General features: G+C 42.8%; 1 protein-coding gene across 1 annotated transcript in view; it reads left to right on the top strand.

Moving 5' to 3' along the window:
- The window catches only part of LOC115104875 (laminin subunit alpha-1-like), a 77,113-nt gene that overhangs the window by 22,489 nt on the left and 35,512 nt on the right, over nucleotides 1-19,112 (top strand). Inside the window, exons 5-17 of the mRNA XM_029626242.2 lie at nucleotides 106-285; nucleotides 618-707; nucleotides 5,920-6,037; nucleotides 6,543-6,721; nucleotides 7,230-7,335; nucleotides 10,456-10,613; nucleotides 10,820-10,960; nucleotides 11,192-11,356; nucleotides 12,067-12,168; nucleotides 14,571-14,897; nucleotides 15,488-15,598; nucleotides 17,563-17,690; nucleotides 18,071-18,157. Coding sequence (XP_029482102.2) covers nucleotides 106-285; nucleotides 618-707; nucleotides 5,920-6,037; nucleotides 6,543-6,721; nucleotides 7,230-7,335; nucleotides 10,456-10,613; nucleotides 10,820-10,960; nucleotides 11,192-11,356; nucleotides 12,067-12,168; nucleotides 14,571-14,897; nucleotides 15,488-15,598; nucleotides 17,563-17,690; nucleotides 18,071-18,157 — 1,892 coding nt within the window. The remainder of the gene's footprint in view (nucleotides 1-105; nucleotides 286-617; nucleotides 708-5,919; nucleotides 6,038-6,542; nucleotides 6,722-7,229; nucleotides 7,336-10,455; nucleotides 10,614-10,819; nucleotides 10,961-11,191; nucleotides 11,357-12,066; nucleotides 12,169-14,570; nucleotides 14,898-15,487; nucleotides 15,599-17,562; nucleotides 17,691-18,070; nucleotides 18,158-19,112) is intronic.

The raw sequence follows: 19,112 nt of genomic DNA, 5'->3' as shown, positions 1-19,112 counted from the left end.
AAGCGTGTAAACGTAAAATGATCAACTGCATGCTCATGACTTTGATGTATTCATCTATATTTGGTCATGATGGTCCTTTGACATCATTGTCGATCCCCTGTTCAGATCCACACGTCTTTGATCAATGGGCGGCCCAGTGCTGACCAACTGACCTCAGAGTTGCTGGACTTCACCTCAGCCCGCTACATCCGCCTGCGTCTGCAGAGAATCCGCACGCTCAACGCCGACCTCATGACCCTGAGCTACCGCGACCCCAAGGAGGTGGACCCCATCGTCACCAGACGGGTACGACTAATACACTTTCATGTTAAAGCACTGCCACTAGCACTCACTGACTGTTCTGTTTTCTGCTTAAGTTAAACGGTGTGTTTAACCAAATTGGTCATTCATTCAAAATACGTGGTTTGAGCGTTGCCTTGAATAACTTTGTCAAAATGTATATTTAGCATATTTATGGTTGGTTTTATTTGCAGCTGAACGTCTGAAATATTAGTTGATACATCATTTGTCATTTCTCCTGGCTGATTTGAATGTTGTAACTTGATTGGCTTTGTATTCCGTTGAAGTCATGTCTTTCTAACTTGATTGGCGTTGTATGTTTGTGTCTCCTTGTGCAGTACTACTATTCAATCAAAGACATTTCAGTGGGTGGGATGTGCATCTGTTACGGACACGCCCAGAGCTGTCCCTGGGACCCCGTTGCCAAGGTAACACCAGGCCGTATTCAGTTTTGCCCATTCAGGCTCAGTGGCTCAGTGGCATTCAGCTTTTGTTTCATAATGCAGAGTGTATAACTGATTTACTGCCTTTCACATATTGTGTGTTAAAACATTTCACATTTTGACTAAATTAAGCTCCTCTTATCGGGGTCAACATTGATTCATTGCTGATCTGTTGTAATTGCTGTACACACTTAATATAAAGAGTACTTTTATATCAAATGTATGCAATGCACGGTAGTAATACTTCTTTATTAGAAATATATTTGCCAAACTAATTTGTTTTATAAAGTGAAATGAGCAATCCCAGCACCCTCGCCCCTATGGTCCCTGGAGGAATGGTACGGTCCAACATTTGCTCAGTTGAATTGGTTGCCTTCCTCATTAAGGGCAAATGTTAAGTTAACGCGAGGATGAGAAAGTAAGTACTAAGGCCCTATTCCCACTACAAGAGATGGAAGGAGAGTGTGACGAGTGGAATGCCGAAAGAGATTTCTACTCTTCAATTCACATTACATCCTTACCTCACCTTGCGTTGCCAAAACAATATTCTTGGTCCGCAGCTCAATTTGACCATAAATATCACAGTAGCTAATAGCCAGTAAGCACAAACTATTTAACAATATGAGCAACTTTTGCTCTGTAACATATTACACTATTTAATAATGCAACCAAGCCACATTACACTTAAATAATCCAACAATTCACAATTAAAGGGTTTATTTTCTTGCCGTACACATTAAATTAGCTGTCAATACACATAGCTAGCTAACTAACAACATGCTTCATGATCAAGTAACATTAGCATATCAATAATTGACCCCTCCCATACGAATATAAAAGTATTGTAACATTACAAGATAGTGTCATTCATATTATAAACTGGGTGGTTCGAGCCCTGAATGCTGATTGGCTGACAGCCGTGGTATATCAAACCATATACCACAGGTATGACAAAACATTTATTTTTACTGCTCTAATTACGTTGGTAACCAGTTTATAATAGCAATAAGGCACCTCTGGGGTTTGTGGTATATGGCCAATATACCACGGCTAAGGGCTGTATCCAGGCACTCCTCGTTGCGTTGTGCGTAAGAACAGCCCTTAGCCGTGATATATTGGCTATATACCTCACCCCCTGCCTTACTTACTTGCCTAGTTAAATATAGGTTAAATAAAAAATAAATGATTGCTTAATTGTAATATAGCTAGGCTACACAGCTAGGTAACTTTAGCTAGCAAGCTAGCTAGCTAAAAAACATAATTTCTTCATCCTTCTCACATCAACGTGGTGGCTGTTAGCTGAATGTTGACATTTAGCAGAACCATAGCTACACTGTACAAAAATAGAAACATCACATCTAAAGTGTTAAATAAATGTATTTAAAAATAAAAGATCCCAGAAATGTTTCAGATGCACAAAAAGCATGTTTCTCTCATATATTGTGCACAAATTTGTTTACTTCCCTGTTAGTGAGCCAAGATAATCCATCCACCTGACAAGTGTGGCATATCAAGAAGCTGATTAAAAACCATGATCATTACACAGGTGGACCTTGTGCTGGGGACAATAAAAGGCCACTCTAAAATGTGGAGTTTTGTCACACAACACAATGCCACAGATGTCTCAAGTTTTGAGGGAGTGTGCACTTGGCATGCTGACTGTAGGAATGTCCACCAGAGCTGTTGCCAGAAAATGTTATGTTAATTTCTCTACAATAAGCCGCCTCCAACGTCATTTTTGAGAATTTGGCAATGTGTATGCCGTCGCGAGGGAGAGTGGTTTGCTTATGTCAACTTTGTGAACAGAGTGCCCCATGATGGCGGTGAGGTATTGGTATGGGCAGGCATAAGCAACGACAACGAACACAAATGCTTTTTATCGATGGCAATTTGAATGCACAAAAATACCGTGACGAGCTCCTGAGGCCCATTGTGAGGCCCAGGTGTCTGTGACCAATAAATGCATGTCTGTATTCCCAGTCATGTGAAATCCCTAGATTAGGGCCTAATGAATTGATTTACATTGACTGATTTCCTCACATGAACTGTAACTGCGTAAAATATTTGAAATTGTTGCATGTTGCGTTTATATTTTTGTTCAGTATAGATAGGAGTGCTTAGGCTTATACTAGCGTATTAAAGTTACGTTAAAGAACAAACCAGGCTTCATTTTATCAATGTCTTGGAAGACATTATGCCTATTTGAGGTAAAAGAAAATTGCCACATTGATAATACCCTGGGGAGTTGCTTCTTGCCTGGACCTGAGATTTATACACAGTTGATGTTTTAAAGCTACGGTGACAATTTCAGAATGTAACAGGCTGTTACTACAATTTCAGAATGTAACAGGCTGTTACTACAATTTCAGAATGTAACAGGCTGTTACTACAATTTCAGAATGTAACAGGCTGTTACTACAATTTCAAGTACAAACTAAATAAAACAAGTCTAAAAAATATAAGGAAAATGTCTGTAAATTTTGCTTTCAAAAACATTACAATTCTGTTTACAGTGTTTACACTTAGAGGGCGTGGAGACATGACAAGTTCACGTTGTTGTCACGTTCTGACCTTAGTTCTTTTATTTATGTCTTTGTTTTAGTATGGTCAGGGTGTGAGTTGGGTGTCCCCGATATGCAGGTATAGCCCGGTGCGGTACATAGCAGCGCCTCGTATCGGCCGGGCTAGAGTGGGCATCGAGCCAGGTGCCATGAAGCCGGCTCAGCGCATCTGGTCTCCAGTGTGTCTCCTCGGCCGGGGTACATAGCACCAGCCCTACGCATGGTGTCCCCGGTTCGCCAGCACAGCCCAGTGCGGGCTATTCCACCTCGCCGCACTGGCCTGGCTACGGGGAGCTTTCAACCAAGGTAGGGTTGGGCAGGCTCGGTGCTCGAGAGCTCAAGTGCGCCTTCACGGTCCGGTCTATCCGGTGCCACCTCCACGCACCAGCCCTCCGGTGGCAGCCCCCCGCACCAGGCTGTCTCTCCGTATCCTCCCTACAGGTGCTCCCATCTGTCCTGAGCTGCCAGAGTCTCCCGTCTGTCCTGGGCTGCCAGAGTTGCCCGTCTGTCCTGAGCTGCCAGAGTCGCCCGTCTGTCCTGAGCTGCCAGAGTCGCCCGTCTGTCCTGAGCTGCCAGAGTTGCCCGTCTGTCCTGAGCTGCCAGAGTCGCCCGTCTGTCCTGAGCTGCCAGAGTCGCCCGTCTGTCCTGAGCTGCCAGTCGCCCGTCTGTCCTGAGCTGCCAGAGTCGCCCGTCTGTCCTGAGCTGCCAGAGTCGCCCGTCTGTCCTGAGCTGCCAGAGTCGCCCGTCTGTCCTGAGCTGCCAGAGTCGCCCGTCTGTCCTGAGCTGCCAGAGTCGCCCGTCTGTCCTGAGCTGCCAGAGTTGCCCGTCTGTCCTGAGCTGCCAGAGTCTCCCGTCTGTCCTGGGCTGCCAGAGTTGCCCGTCTGTCCTGAGCTGCCAGAGTCGCCCGTCTGTCCTGAGCTGCCAGAGTCGCCCGTCTGTCCTGAGCTGCCAGAGTCGCCCGTCTGTCCTGAGCTGCCAGAGTCGCCCGTCTGTCCTGAGCTGCCAGAGTCGCCCGTCTGTCCTGAGCTGCCTTATTATTATACGACCATGCTGGTAATTTATGAACATTTGAACATCTTGGCCATCTTCTGTTATAATCTCCACCCGGCACAGCCAGAAGAGGACTGGCCACTCCACATAGCCTGGTTCCTCTCTAGGTTTCTTCCTAGGTTTTGGCCTTTCTAGAGAGTTTTTCCTAGCCACCGTGCTTCTACACCTGCATTGCTTGCTGTTTGGGGTTTTAGGCTGGGTTTCTGTACAGCACTTTGAGATATCAGCTGATGTACGAAGGGCTATATAAATTTGATTTGATTTGATTTGAGCTGCCAGAGCCGTCAGTCAGCCAGGAGCTGCCAGAGCTGTCAGTCAGCCAGGAGCTGCCAGAGCCGTCAGTCAGCCAGGAGCTGTCGGAGCTGTCTGTCAGCCAGGAGCTGCCGGAGTCGCCCTTCACTCCGGTGCTGCCGGAATCTTGGTTCCCCAGTCCGGGGTCGGCGGTGAGGGTCGCCGCGTTAGAGAGGCCACGGAGGCGGGTAAAGAGGCGGAGAAGGATTATGGTGGAGTGGGGTCTACGTCCCGCGCCAGAGCCACCACCGCGGACAGATGCCCACCCAGACCCTCCCCTATAGGTTTAGGTTTTGAGGCCGGAGTCTGCACCTTTGAGGGGGGTACTGTCACGTTCTGACCTTAGTTATTTTATTTATGTCATTGTTTTAGTATGGTCAGGACGTGATTTGTGTGGGTTGTCTATGTTCTGTTTTCTATGTTGTGTTTTTGCGTTTGGCCTGGTATGGTTCTCAATCCGAGGCAGGTGTCGTTAGTTGTCTCTGATTGAGAATCATACTTAGGCAGCCTTTTCCCACTTGTGTTTCGTGGATGTTTATTTTCTGTTCTGTGTTTTATTTCACCGTTCAGGACTGTTCGTTTGTCGTTTTATTGTTTTTGTTTCAGTGTTCACTATTCGTATTAAAAATCAAGATGAACACTTAACACGCTGCGCTTTGGTCCTCTCCTTCATACGACGACCGTTGCAGTTGTAGTATTATGTGTAGCCGAAAAGTCCTGTGACCCTTCAACTGTCGCCACTTAGAAATGCATTCACGTTTCACACAGCGGTAAACACACACACATCGTGACATGACGTGCATACAACACACAAGTGTTACTTCACACCTCATATGGGACCAGTTGTTTGTCTGACAAGCAAAAATGAGGAAACCATTTGTCTGTGAGGTTGTGTGTGTGAATGTGTGTGTGAATGTGAGTGTGTGTGTGTGTGTGTGGTTGTGTTTGTGTGTGGTTGTGTTTGTGTGTGTGTGTGGTGTGTGTGTGTGTGTGTGTGTGTGTGTGGTTGTGTTTGTGTGTGTGTGGTTGTGTGTGTGCGTGTGTGTGTGTGTGGTGTTTGTGGTTGTGTTTGTGGTGTTTGTGTGTGTGGTTGTGTTTGTGTGTGTGTGTGTGGTGTTTGTGTGTGTGGTTGTGTTTGTGTGTGTGGTTGTGTTTGTGTGTGTGTGTGTGTGGTTGTGTTTGTGTGTGTGTGTGTGTGTGTCCCAGTTGACAATAGAACTAGAGCATAAGCATTGAATCAGTTGCTTCTTGAGGCTTCCTCTTCATCCATTCCTCTCTCTCTTTCGTCCTCTCAGAAGTTGCAGTGTGTATGTGAGCACAATACCTGTGGGGAGAGCTGTAATGAGTGTTGCCCTGGCTACCACCAGGAACCGTGGCAACCGGGAACCCTCTCCGATGGCAACACCTGCGAGAGTAAGCCGAACTTGGTCTTTATGGGCCTAAATAAAATATCATACTGTCAACGTTTGCCAGTTGTCACTCAGTAAACAAAGACATGAAAATGACGTGCTGGATTTAGACTTGATTTAAAGTGTTCCAGATCAGATGAAATAACTTCTTAACGCTTTCAATGAAATCCACTCGCTTGTCTCACCCATTTATTGACACACAAGACAGAGCTTTTGTTTCCTATCCCTATGGTGATGTTACCTAATTTAGTTTTATATCAATAGCTATTAAGCAGATTTTGCCAAGGGGTTTTCCAAGCTTTTTTTGAAAATGTGGTATTTTAAATCATCATCTCTCAGTTGTTTCAGCACCTTGACGAAATAGCACATACTGTGTTTACTCCGAGTACAGAATAAAATAAAAAACTGAAAAGTTGTCATATATTCTCAATAATAAAGGACCCTTCAACTACTCTCCCATTGAGGTGCATTAGAAGTTATCTGATTGGTGTATGATCCTCCTCCACTAGAATGTAACTGCCACGACAAGGCCAACGACTGCTACTTTAACCAGACGGTGGCCAACCGCAAGATGAGCATGAACTCACATGGTGACTTCCATGGCGGGGGCGTTTGTATCAGCTGTACCCAGAACACGGCCGGTGTCAACTGTGAGGCCTGCGCAGATGGCTTCTACAGACCCAACAAGGTACTGTCCCCTCACTGACCCTGTAATTGGATGCCCTCTTTGTGTCTCTATGGTCCCCGTAATCCAATCCATCAATATGGTCCCTGTTTCCTGAGGACCCTGTGGTCTTCCTAAGTGGCATTTCTATGCACTGTTTTGTACATGCCCATTGTCTTTTGATTGGCTAATAAAATCATTGTGTGTGCCTGATTACACACACTACCTACCTAGTCTGGGATATGTGGCTCAGTGAAAGACTAGAATTACTGTAGAATGCAGCTATATGGCCTTTGCTTGGATGGATCAATGGTGATTTATTAAACTTGTAATTGCAGTGTGTGCCTTGTGTGGAATGTGAATGGTCAGTTGTGTATTTGTTTACTTCTGTGTGTGTGTTTGTGTGTGTGTGTGTGTGTGTGTGTGTGTGTGTGTGTGTGTGTGTGTGTGTGTGTGTGTGTGTGTGTGTGTGTGTGTGTGTGTGTGTGTGTGTGTGTGTGTGTGTGTGTGTGTGTGCCTTGCATGTGTGTAGGTGTCTCCGCACAATGAGAACCCATGTGTGGAGTGCAGCTGTGACATGAAGGGGTCTTTGACTCCTGCCTGTATCAGAGATGACAACCACGCCAAGCCTGAGAATGGTACAAAAACTCTATTCGTTCAGATATTTTCTTAATGACATTTTTGGGGATTTGTATGTATTGTATTGTATTGTTAGGTATCACTGCACTGTTGGAGCTTGAAACAGAAGAGTTATACAGTACCTGCCATAACATCTGGGGTGGCAGCGTAGCCTAGTGGTTAGAGCGTTGGACTAGTAACCGGAAGGTTGTAAGTTCAAACCCCCGAGCTGACAAGGTACAAATCTATCTTTCTGCCCCTGAGTTAACCCACTGTTCCTAGGTTGTCATTGAAAATAAGAATTTGTTCTTAACTGACTTGCCTAGTTAAATAATGTTAATGCCACCAATAACATTTGATTTTAACCCCAATAACGTTTGTTTTCAGCTTGTGTTAAAAAACATACCTGCGTAGTTCAGTATAGGTCTGAATATCTACCAAAATCATTATGGGAGACGGGTGATAAGGACACTTTTAGTTTTGGGATATTCAAGACTTGAGACTCTACATGTACAGTAATTCAGAGTATATTATATTTAGCTGACAGTAGCGTATCACAAATTCTCCATCTAAGTTTTGGACATAATGGCAAAACAATACATACTGAAATTACACTATATTCTATACTATAGACCATACTATACTATAGACTATTTTATACTATAGGCCATACTATACTATAGACTATTTTATACTATAGGCTATACTATTCTATAGGCTATACTATACTATAGGCTATACTATAGGCTATTCTGTGGGCTATTCTATACTATACGATATACTATTCTATAGGCTATACTATACTATTGGCGATACTATACCATAGGCTATAGACAATACTATTATATAAGCTATTCTGTAGGCTATACTACAGTATAGACTATACTATTATGAAGGCTATAATATAGGCTATTCTGTAGGCTATTCAATTCTATAGGTTATGCTATACTATAGGCTATACAATACTGTAGGATGTACTATACTATAGGCTATTCTATAGGCTATACTTTACTATAGGCTATGCTGTAGGCTATTATATAGGCTATACTATTCTATTGGCTATACTATACAGTGTGTGCAAATGGCGTGAGGATGTAAGTCAATAAATAGGCCATAGTAGCAGGTAATTACAATTTAGCAAATTAACACTGGAGTGATAGATGTGCAGATGATGATGTGCAAGTAGAAATACTGGTGTGCAAAAGAGCAAAAAAGTCAATAAAAACAATATGGGGATGAGGTAGGTAGATTGAATGGGCTATTTACAGATGGGCTGTGTACAGCTGCAGCGATCGGTTAGCTGCTCAGATAGTTGATGTTTAAAGTTAGCGAGGGAGATGTAAGTCTCCAACTTCAGCGGTTTTTGCAATTCGTTCCAGTCATTGGCAGCAGAGAACTGGAAGGAAAGGCGGCCAAAGGAGGTGTTGACTTTGGGGATGACCAGTGAGATATCCCTGCTGGAGTGCGTGCTACGGTTGGGTGTTGTTATCGTGACCAGTGAGTTGAGATAAGGCGGAGCTTTACCTAGCATTGACTTATAGATGACCTGGAGCCAGTGGGTTTGGCGACGAATATGTAGTGAGGGCCAGCCGACGAGAGCATACATGTTGCAGTGGTGGGTGGTGTATGTGATAGACTGCATCCAGTTTGCTGAGTAGAGTGTTGGATGCTATTTTGTAAATGACATCGCCGAATTCGAGGATCGATAGAGTAGTCCGTTTTACGAGGGTTGAACAGACTGGTAATAGGGGTTGCAAGAATGGCGGCGGATAATTTTAGAAAGAGAGGGTCCAGACTATACTATACTATTCTATAGGTTATACTATTCTATAGGCTATACTATTCTATAGGCTATACTATTTTATATACTATACTATTCTATAGGCTATACTATTCTATAGGCTATACTATTTTATATACTATACTATTATATAGGTTATACTATTCTTTTGGCTATACTATTTTATATACTATACTATTCTATAGGCTATACTATTCTATATGCTATACTATTATATAGGCTATACTATTATATAGGTTATACTATTCTTTTAGGCTATACTATTATATAGGCTATACTATTATATAGGCTATACTATTATATAGGCTATACTATTCTATAGGCTATACTATTCTATAGGCTATACTATTATATAGGCTATTATAGTAGGTTATAGTATTCTATAGGCTATACTATTCTATAGGCTATACTATTATATAGGCTATACTATTATATAGGTTATACTATTCTATAGGCTATACTATTCTATAGGCTATACTATTATATAGGCTATACTATTATATAGGTTATACTATTCTATAGGCTATACTATTCTATAGGCTATACTATTATGCACCAACTGTCAGAGCAACTTACAGATTACTGCACCTGTACATAGCCCACCTATAATTTAGCCCAAACAACTACCTCTTTCCCAACTGTATTTAATTAATTTATTTATTTATTTTGCTCCTTAAAGAGGTGGGGTTTTGCACCCCATTAGGGAGTTTTTTATTTCTACTTTGCACAGAGGTGGATTCTTCCATTGCAAAACTACCATTCCAGTGTTTTAGCCAGTTGCTATATTGTATTTAGTTGTAGGGGTTTTGGCCACCATGGCCAGTAATTTTTGCCTTTACCTCCCTTCTCACCTCATTTTCTCACATTGTATATAGACTTGTTTATACTGTATTATTGACTGTATGTTTGTTTTACTCCATGTGTAACTCTGTGTCGTTGTATCTGTTGAACTGCTTTGCTTTATCTTGGCCAGGTCGCAATTGTAAATGAGAACTTGTTCTCAACTTGCCTACCTGGTTAAATAAAGGTGAAATAAAAAAATTAAAAATATTATATAGGCTATACTATTCTATAGGCTATACTATACTATAGGCTATACTATTATATAGGCTATACTATTCTATAGGCTATACTATAATATAGGCTATACTATTATATAGGCTATACTATACTATAGGCTATACTATTCTATAGGCTATAGTATACTATAGGCTATACTATTATATAGGCTTTACTATTCTATAGGCTATTTGATACTATAGGCTATACTATTCTATAGGCTATACTATTCTATAGGTCTTTGTTAACTATACTGTCCCGTCTTGACTATGCTGTGTAGGTCTGAACCCAGGCCAGTGTCTGTGTATGGAGGGCTTTGCGGGCGAGCGCTGTGACCGCTGTGCCTTTGGCTACAGGGACTTCCCCCTGTGTTCACGCTGTGAGTGCAGTCTGGAGGGCAGCCTCAACATCGACCCCTGCACAGAGTGCATCTGCAAGGTAACACTGGGGAACACGGCGCTATGGGTTAACTGTGCTGTTAAAGTGGCTCATTTGGAATGTTTGTGTGTATATGTGTGTGTGTGTAGGGGTCAGGTGTGGGGTTGTGTGTGTGAGTGTGGGGGGGGTGTAACGGTGCACTTGCATGATGATTAACCATAATGTTCCTATAAAACCCCCTAACCTCCACTGTGTCTTTGTTGCAGGAGAACGTGATGGGGGCCGACTGTGACCTGTGTAAGCAGGGTTTCTTCAACCTGGAGGGCAGTGACCCAGAGGGCTGCACTGAGTGTTTCTGCTTCGGTGTGTCTGACGTGTGTGAGAGCTCACCCTGGTCTATGTCTCAGGTAACATACAGCCACACCCACATCCAAATACATCCTCATTGTGAAATGTTTCTTTACACAAGAATATACAAACGATGCAGCAAACAACTACAACAGTTCAGCATAGTTTTGGTGGGAGCCTTTAAAATATTTGATACTGTAGAACTCAATAACATATAACCAGTATATTGGATCGGCCTGTGATGTTGTCATGGCGAGTTTATAGAACAAATAATTCTCCTGGTCCCACAGACAGTGCACTCCAATGGATGGCTCCTTACCTCTGAAAGCGTCTCTGTCTACACGGCATCCCTCATAGAGGAAGACAACAACCTCATCATCCCAAACATCACCATGATCCAATCGTACCGTTTTGTTTCTACATGGGCCGCCCCAGAGTCCTTCCTGGGGAAAAGGGTACGTTTCGTTAGCATATACTGTACCTATGGAGTCCCCTATTCCTTTTCAGCTCAATGCTCCAGTGTCGTTAGCATTAGCTCTATCATTTTGCTGTTCAGATAGCTAATGACCTGCATGTATTAGCTTCAAACAAATAGATTTTACAATCACCTCTCTCTTTCTTTCTCTCTCTCTCTCTCTCTCTCTCTCTGTCTCTCTCTCTTGTATTTCTCTCTTTCATTCATTCTCTATTTTTCTCTCTCTCTCCCCCCTCTCTCTCTGTCTCTCTTTCTCTTGCTACTGTATTTTTGTCTCTCTCTCTCCCTGAAACGATTAGATTTCCACTCATCCTGTTCTATCCTCCCACTGTGTGTTAACACAGGGTGCCCTGTAATTATAGTCAAGCAGGGCCAGGCACTTTATTCATCCCTGAGTTAATGATGTTCCACTCATTAGAAGCCTGTCTAATATGTTTGCTACCCCTTAGTCCCTCGGGTGATTACAGTTCATTCATTCATTAAAATGAGTCATTATCTTTGGCATGTCCTTAATATCGGGTGGGAGGGAGAGATAAAGATATGGGCAGTGTTTATCCTGAAGGGACAGATTTCATGGCAATATTTAGTGTGACGAATTTCCACTGTTGCATATTTGCTGTAAGTACTGTTTTCTTGAGTGTAACACTTTTTCCAATGTTCTCTGTTCCCTTTTGTCATCGCTATGTGAAGCTGACATCGTACGGAGGATTTTTGAGCTACAGCGTGGCATATGATGTTTCAGTGGACAACGTGGACAGGTCTCTGCCGTCACAGTTTGATTTGATTATCGAGGTAAGCTACTATTGGGCTAACAAAATATTGGGCTAATAGATATTGGGCTAACAAAATATTGGGCTAATAGATATTGGGCTAACAGATATTGGGCTAATAGATATTGGGCTAACTAAATATTGGGCTAACAGATATTGGGCTAACTAAATATTGGGCTAACAGATATTGGGCTAACTAAATATTGGGCTAATAGATATTGGGCTAACAAAATATTGGGCTAATAGATATTGGGCTAACAAAATATTGGGCTAACAGATATTGGGCTAACAGATATTGGGCTAACTAAATATTGGGCTAACAGATATTGGGCTAACTAAATATTGGGCTAACAGATATTGGGCTAATAGATATTGGGCTAACTAAATATTGGGCTAATAGATATTGGGCTAACTAAATATTGGGCTAATAGATATTGGGCTAACTAAATATTGGGCTAATCGATATTGGGCTAATAGATATTGGGCTAACTAAATATTGGGCTAATAGATATTGGGCTAACTAAATATTGGGCTAACTAAATATTGGGCTAATAGATATTGGGCTAACTAAATATTGGGCTAATAGATATTGGGCTAATAGACATTTGGCTAAAAGATATTGGGCTAATAGATATTGGGCTAACTAAATATTGGGCCAATAGATATTGGGCTAACAGATATTGGGCTAATAGATATTGGGCTAACAGATATTGGGCTAACAGATATTGGGCTAATAGATATTGGGCTAACTAAATATTGGGCTAACTAAATATTGGGCCAATAGATATTGGGCTAACAGATATTGGGCTAATAGATATTGGGCTAACAGATATTGGGCTAACAGATATTGGGCTAATAGATATTGGGCTAACTAAATATTGGGCTAACTATTGGACTTACAGGTAGAATAGCGTTTAGAGAGGCTGCTGGTTTAAAATCCTAGATGCCATTACCTGCCATTGAGCAAGGCACTTAACCCCCCCCGACAACAGCTCCACGGGCGCCCAGTGTGGCAGCCCCCCGCACCTCTCCAAAACCTCTATATGTGTGTGTATGTCCTGTATGTGTGTCTGTCAGAGGGGTTGGGTTAAATGTGGAAGTCAAATTTCGTTTGAACCTTGTGGGCAATTGACCAATAAAGAGATCTGATCTTATCATTTTCAACCTGGCTATGGTGTTAGCGGTATGGAAGTGCAATGGAAAGCAAGACTAACTAAAAACCTTCCCAATGGGCACAGACGTCAGTTCAACGTCTATTTTTGATTTACATTGGGTTGAGTTGTCAACTAACGTGAGTTCAACGTGAAATCCTCCAAAAAATGCACCATGACATTGGATTTAGGTTAAAAGTTGAGTGGAAAAAAAGACTAAATTCCCGTAAATTCCCAAGATTGGATTTTTGCAAATCCAATCTTGATTCAGTGTCATCACATACATTCTTTTTGTTGTTGAAGTGACGTGGAAACAACGTTGATTCAACCAGTTTTTTTCCCAGTGGGTAATTTATAAGAAACCTCTAGCCCCTAGCCCTTCAGTGATTGCACACCTGAAGGAGTCATATAGATGATTGCAGACCTGAAGGAGTCATATAGATGATTGCAGACCTGAAGGAGTCATACAGATGATTGCAGACCTGAAGGAGTCATATAGATGATGGCAGACCTGAAGGAGTCATATAGATGATTGCAGACCTGAGGGAGTCATAGATGATTGCAGACCTGAAGGAGTCATATAGATGATTGCAGACCTGAAGGAGTCATATAGATGATTGCAGACCTGAAGGAGTCATATAGATGATTGCAGACCTGAAGGAGTCATAGATGATTGCAGACCTGAAGGAGTCATATAGATGATTGCAGACCTGAAGGAGTCATAGATGATTGCAGACCTGAAGGAGTCATATAGATGATTGCAGACCTGAAGGAGTCATATAGATGACTGCAGACCTGAAGGAGTCATATAGATGATTGCAGACCTGAAGGAGTCATATAGATGATTGCAGACCTAGATGAAGACCTGAGTCATATAGATGATTGCAGACCTGAAGGAGTCATATAGATGATTGCAGACCTGAAGGAGTCATATAGATGACTGCAGACCTGAAGGAGTCATATAGATGATTGCAGACCTGAAGGAGTCATATAGATGATTGCAGACCTGAAGGAGTCATATAGATGATTGCAGACCTGAAGGAGTCATATAGATGACTGCAGACCTGAAGGAGTCATATAGATGATTGCAGACCTGAAGGAGTCATATAGATGATTGCAGACCTGAAGGAGTCATATAGATGATTGCAGAATCATCCCGGCCTAAATGTATAACTATTCTTAAGGGTTGAGTACACCAACCCCTGAACCTTCATCAGGTCGTCATTGTCAATCAAAATGTGTTGCTAACTACCTTGTTTGGATGTGCCACCAGGGTAATGGGAGGACCCTGCGTCAGATGCCCCCCAGGCAGCTCTTGTTGACGCCCCTGAACGAGCAGCATGTTTCTGTGGAGCTCTTGCCACAGGGCTTCGTAGACCTGCACACAGGTCAGAGGGTGGACAGGGACGAGCTGATGACTGCACTGGCCGACGTGGCCGGGCTGAGGATCAGAGGTCACCTCAATGCCAGTGCAGAGGGGGAACTCAGATTGAGCACTGTATCTCTGGACATGGTAGACATCAATTCTACTAACACAGTCCAGGCCCGGGACGTGGAGCAGTGTGAGTGTCCCTTGGGCTACTCTGGCACATCCTGTGAGGTAAAAACCCATGTCATGTGACGGTGGCCAGATTGATACTGTTTACTACTGTAGGGAGTCCATTGTAAAAGCAAAGCTCATTATGCTTTTCAGTTGGCTTGGTTAGTTAGAAGAAGAGCATGGTGGTAGAAGAAGAGTATGTTGTTAGCAACAATGTTGCGGGTTCAATTCCCACATAACCCACATATTTTTGAATACGTGTTTACTATGTGTCACTTCAGGTAAACACAACTGCTAAATTATCATGTTATAGTTGTCTTTGTGTTTGTAGTACTGTGTGTATGGATTCAGAGGAGGCTGGTGGGAGGAGCTATAGGAGGACGGGCTCATTGTTAATGGCTGGAATGGAATGAATGAAACGGTATCAAACACATCAAACATATGGAAACCAGGTTTGACTCTGTTCCAATTATTCCATTCCAGCCAATACAGTGAGCCCACCCTCCTATAGTTCCACCCACCAGCCTCCTCTGTCTGGATTATATCATGTCATATGAGCCACACAATCTGAGTACCTGTGCTTACTGTATGTGACTTTGGGTAAAAGTGACCACTAAATTATGTTATTGTTGTTCTCTCTGTGTTTGTAGTCCTGTTCATCTGGGTTCTATCGCCTCGGGGGGATCCTGTTCGGAGGCAACTGTCTCCAGTGTGAGTGTAACAACCATGCTACGGAATGTGACATCAACAGAGTGTGTCTGGTGAGTCCTCTATCTGCAGCGTGTCATGTTTAGACAGCGGGGGGCATAGACATAGATATATGACACATAGATATCCCATACGTGTACAGCTATGGCTTGTTTGTTGACTCGAAGCGTGATCTCAACTTCTTCCACCACTATCTGTAAAATAAGGACGTAGTCTCTAAAATAAGGACGTAGTCTCATCTAGCTATTTATCTGATCCTAACATCTGCACTAGATAACCTCTGAACCAGTCAGAGCTTCACTTCGCAGTTAGAGGCTACAGCACACCAATGAGCAAACCCCCAGTAGGAAGCTTCCTGGCTTGAGCTGTGTTTGTTGACAGTCATATGATGAATCACTCTTCTATGCAGCATCTGAAATGGCATCCTATTGCTAAATTAGTTTTTAATTGATTTTTAACAAGGCAAGTCACTACTTTTGGCTAGAGCCATATCCTATCCCCTATGTGGTGCACTAAATTATAGAGAATTGGGTGCCACTTTGGACTGTGTTTCAACTGAATTCCTTGCTTTATTGGATGACAAGTTAATGCTGTGTTAGGCGTTTAAATGGCAGTGATTATCCAATGGCTACTGCCAGGCATCCGTTCTGTCAATATTCTATGTCAATCAAAAGACATGCTAAAGCTACTACATTCAATTGCAGTAGTGAAAATGCTTCACATTGATGTGGTTTGGTTTAGTGGTTAGGTTTAGCGGTTAGGTTTAGTGGTTAGGTTTAGTGGTCATGTTTAGCGGTTAGGTTTAGCGGTTTGGTTTATCAGTCAGGTTTAGCGGTCAGGTTTAGCGGTTTGGTTTATCAGTCAGGTTTAGCGGTTTGGTTTAGCAGTCAGGTTTAGTGGTTAGGTTTAGCGGTTTGGTTTAGCGGTTAGGTTTAGCGATTTGGTTTAGCAGTCAGGTTTAGCGGTTTAACGGTTAGGTTTAGCGGTTTGGTTTATCAGTCAGGTTTAGCGATTTGGTTTAGCAGTCAGCTTTAGCGGTCAGGTTTAGCGGTCAGGTTTAGCGGTTTAGTTTAGCGGTTTGGTTTAGCGGTTAGGTTTAGCGGTTAGGTTTAGCAGTCAGCTTTAGCGGTTAGGTTTAGCAGTTAGGTTTAGCAGTCAGGTTTCGTGGTTTTGGTTTAGCGATTAGGTTTAGCGGTTTGGTTTAGCGGTTAGGTTTAGCAGTTTGGTTTAGCGGTTAGGTTTAGCAGTCAGGTTTAGCGGTTAGGTTTAGCAGTCAGGTTTCGTGGTTTGGTTTAGTGGTTAGGTTTAGCAGTTTGGTTTAGCGGTTAGGTTTAGCAGTCAGGTTTAGCGGTTAGGTTTAGCAGTTAGGTTTAGCAGTCAGGTTTCGTGGTTTGGTTTAGCGGTTAGGTTTAGCGGTTTGGTCTAGCAGTTAGGTTTAGCGGTTTGGTTTAGCAGTCAGGTTTAGCTGTTTGGTTTAGCAGTTTGGTGCACTTAAAGGGATAGTTCACTTTTTATGAGCTTTATTGTTGACTTACCTAGGGTGTTTATCCAAACTATTTTTAAAAAGTGGGAAATAATCTAAAACGTCCACTGCCATGTTAACTATCCCATTAACAGTGGATGTTGAGACATCTCTAAAACGTCCACTGCCATGTTAACTATCCCATTAACAGTGGATGTTGAGACATCTCTAAAACGTCCACTGCTATGTTAACTATCTCATTAACAGTGGATGTTGAGACATCTCTAAAACGTCCACTGCTATGTTAACTATCCCATTAACAGTGCATGTTGAGACATCTCTAAAACGTCCACTGCTATGTTAACTATCCCATTAACAGTGGATGTTGAGACATCTCTAAAATGTCCACTGCTATGTTAACTATCCCATTAACAGTGCATGTTGAGACATCCCAAGAAAGTTGGTTGCTATGGTGTGTCTATGACAGCGTAAGGGCATGTGTGTCAGACCAGAAATATGTTTTATCGGGCACTGTCGCCTTAAATCTTTCCCCAGGACTGTACTCACAATACCACTGGGCCCCACTGTGACCAATGCCTCCACGGTTACTATGGGAACCCCTCTGAGGGCACCCCGGAGGACTGCCAGAGATGCGCTTGCCCGCTGACAGTGGCAACGAACAAGTGAGTGACTGTGCCAACATGCCATTCATTCAGATTGTACAATCCCTCTCCATGGCGATAGATGGGTCACATATGTGTGAACACTGGGTGGTGGAGAGTCTGGCTGATATTGGTTGTTGTAGGTTTCATGTCAATAACAGAATGTTTCAACTGTACCAGGTACTGTATTGCTTTTTAAAAATGAAAGTCAGGTTAGCTGTTGTGTGAACTGATAGCAAGCATAACATTAGTGCTGGTGTTTCTCAATGTTAGAAGGGGTGGGAGGGGGTGAGATCTCCACTCAGACAATATGAAATGCTTAAAGTTTTAGAAGCTCTTACCAGATAATGTGATGTCATCATTACAGTCCTCCCTGCTCACGCTCCTGTTGTCTTCTTCAGTTTCAGCCCCACCTGTCTCCTGGAGGGCCCTGGGCAGGTGACATGTGACCGGTGTCAGCAGGGTTACACTGGGACTAAGTGTGAGAGGTGTGTTGACTAAAGGTTATTAAACCGTACATTCTCAGTTTGACCTTGTCTTCACTTCTTTAACCTGTACTATATAAACAGTTATACGGTGTATTCGGAAAGTATTCAGACCCCTTGACTTTTTCCATATTTTCTTCAACAATCTACACACAATACCCCATAACAACGAAGCAAAAACAGGTTTTTAGACATTTTTACAAATGTATAAGACAAAATCCCGGAAATATCACATTTACATCCGTATTCAGACCCTTTACTCAGTACTTTGTTGAAACACCTTTAGCAGTGATTACAGCCGCGAGTCTTCTTGGGTATGACGCTACAAGCTTGGCACACCTGTATTTGGGGAGTTTCTCCCATTCTTCTCTGCAGATCCTCTCAATCTCTGTCAGGTTGGAAGGGGAATGTCGCTGCACAGCTATTTTCAGGTCTCTCCAGAGATGTTAGATCGGATTCAAGTCAGTGCTCTGGCTGGGCCACTCAGTGCTCAAATAAATGCTTCACAGAGTTCAAGTAACAGACACATCTCAACATCAACTGTTCAGAGGAGACTGCGTGAATCAGGCCTTCATGGTCGAATTGCTGCAAAGAAACCACTACTAATAAGAAGAGACTTGCTTTGGCCAATAAATCACCCGACCTCAACCCAATATGACCAGGGGCACCCCCTATTGACTTGGCCTGGGTGGGGGGTGCTCACTACCCAGCCATGGAGCTCTTCCACCCCCTTAAAGGCATTCAAAACCATTTGAGATAGTTTGGGATCAGTTTTTTATTTTATTTTTTATTTCACCTTTATTTAACCAGGTAGGCTAGTTGAGAACAAGTTCTCATTTGCAACTGCGACCTGGCCAAGATAAAGCATAGCAGTGTGAACAGACAACACAGAGTTACACATGGAGTAAACAATTAACATGTCAATAACACAGTAGAAAAAAAGGGAGTCTATATACAT

Source organism: Oncorhynchus nerka, linkage group LG22 (genome assembly GCF_034236695.1).
Source record: "Oncorhynchus nerka isolate Pitt River linkage group LG22, Oner_Uvic_2.0, whole genome shotgun sequence".
Classification (NCBI taxonomy): Eukaryota; Metazoa; Chordata; class Actinopteri; order Salmoniformes; family Salmonidae; genus Oncorhynchus; species Oncorhynchus nerka.
The sequence above is the reverse complement of the archived record's forward strand: the minus strand, read 5'-3'. Positions and strand labels throughout refer to the sequence as shown.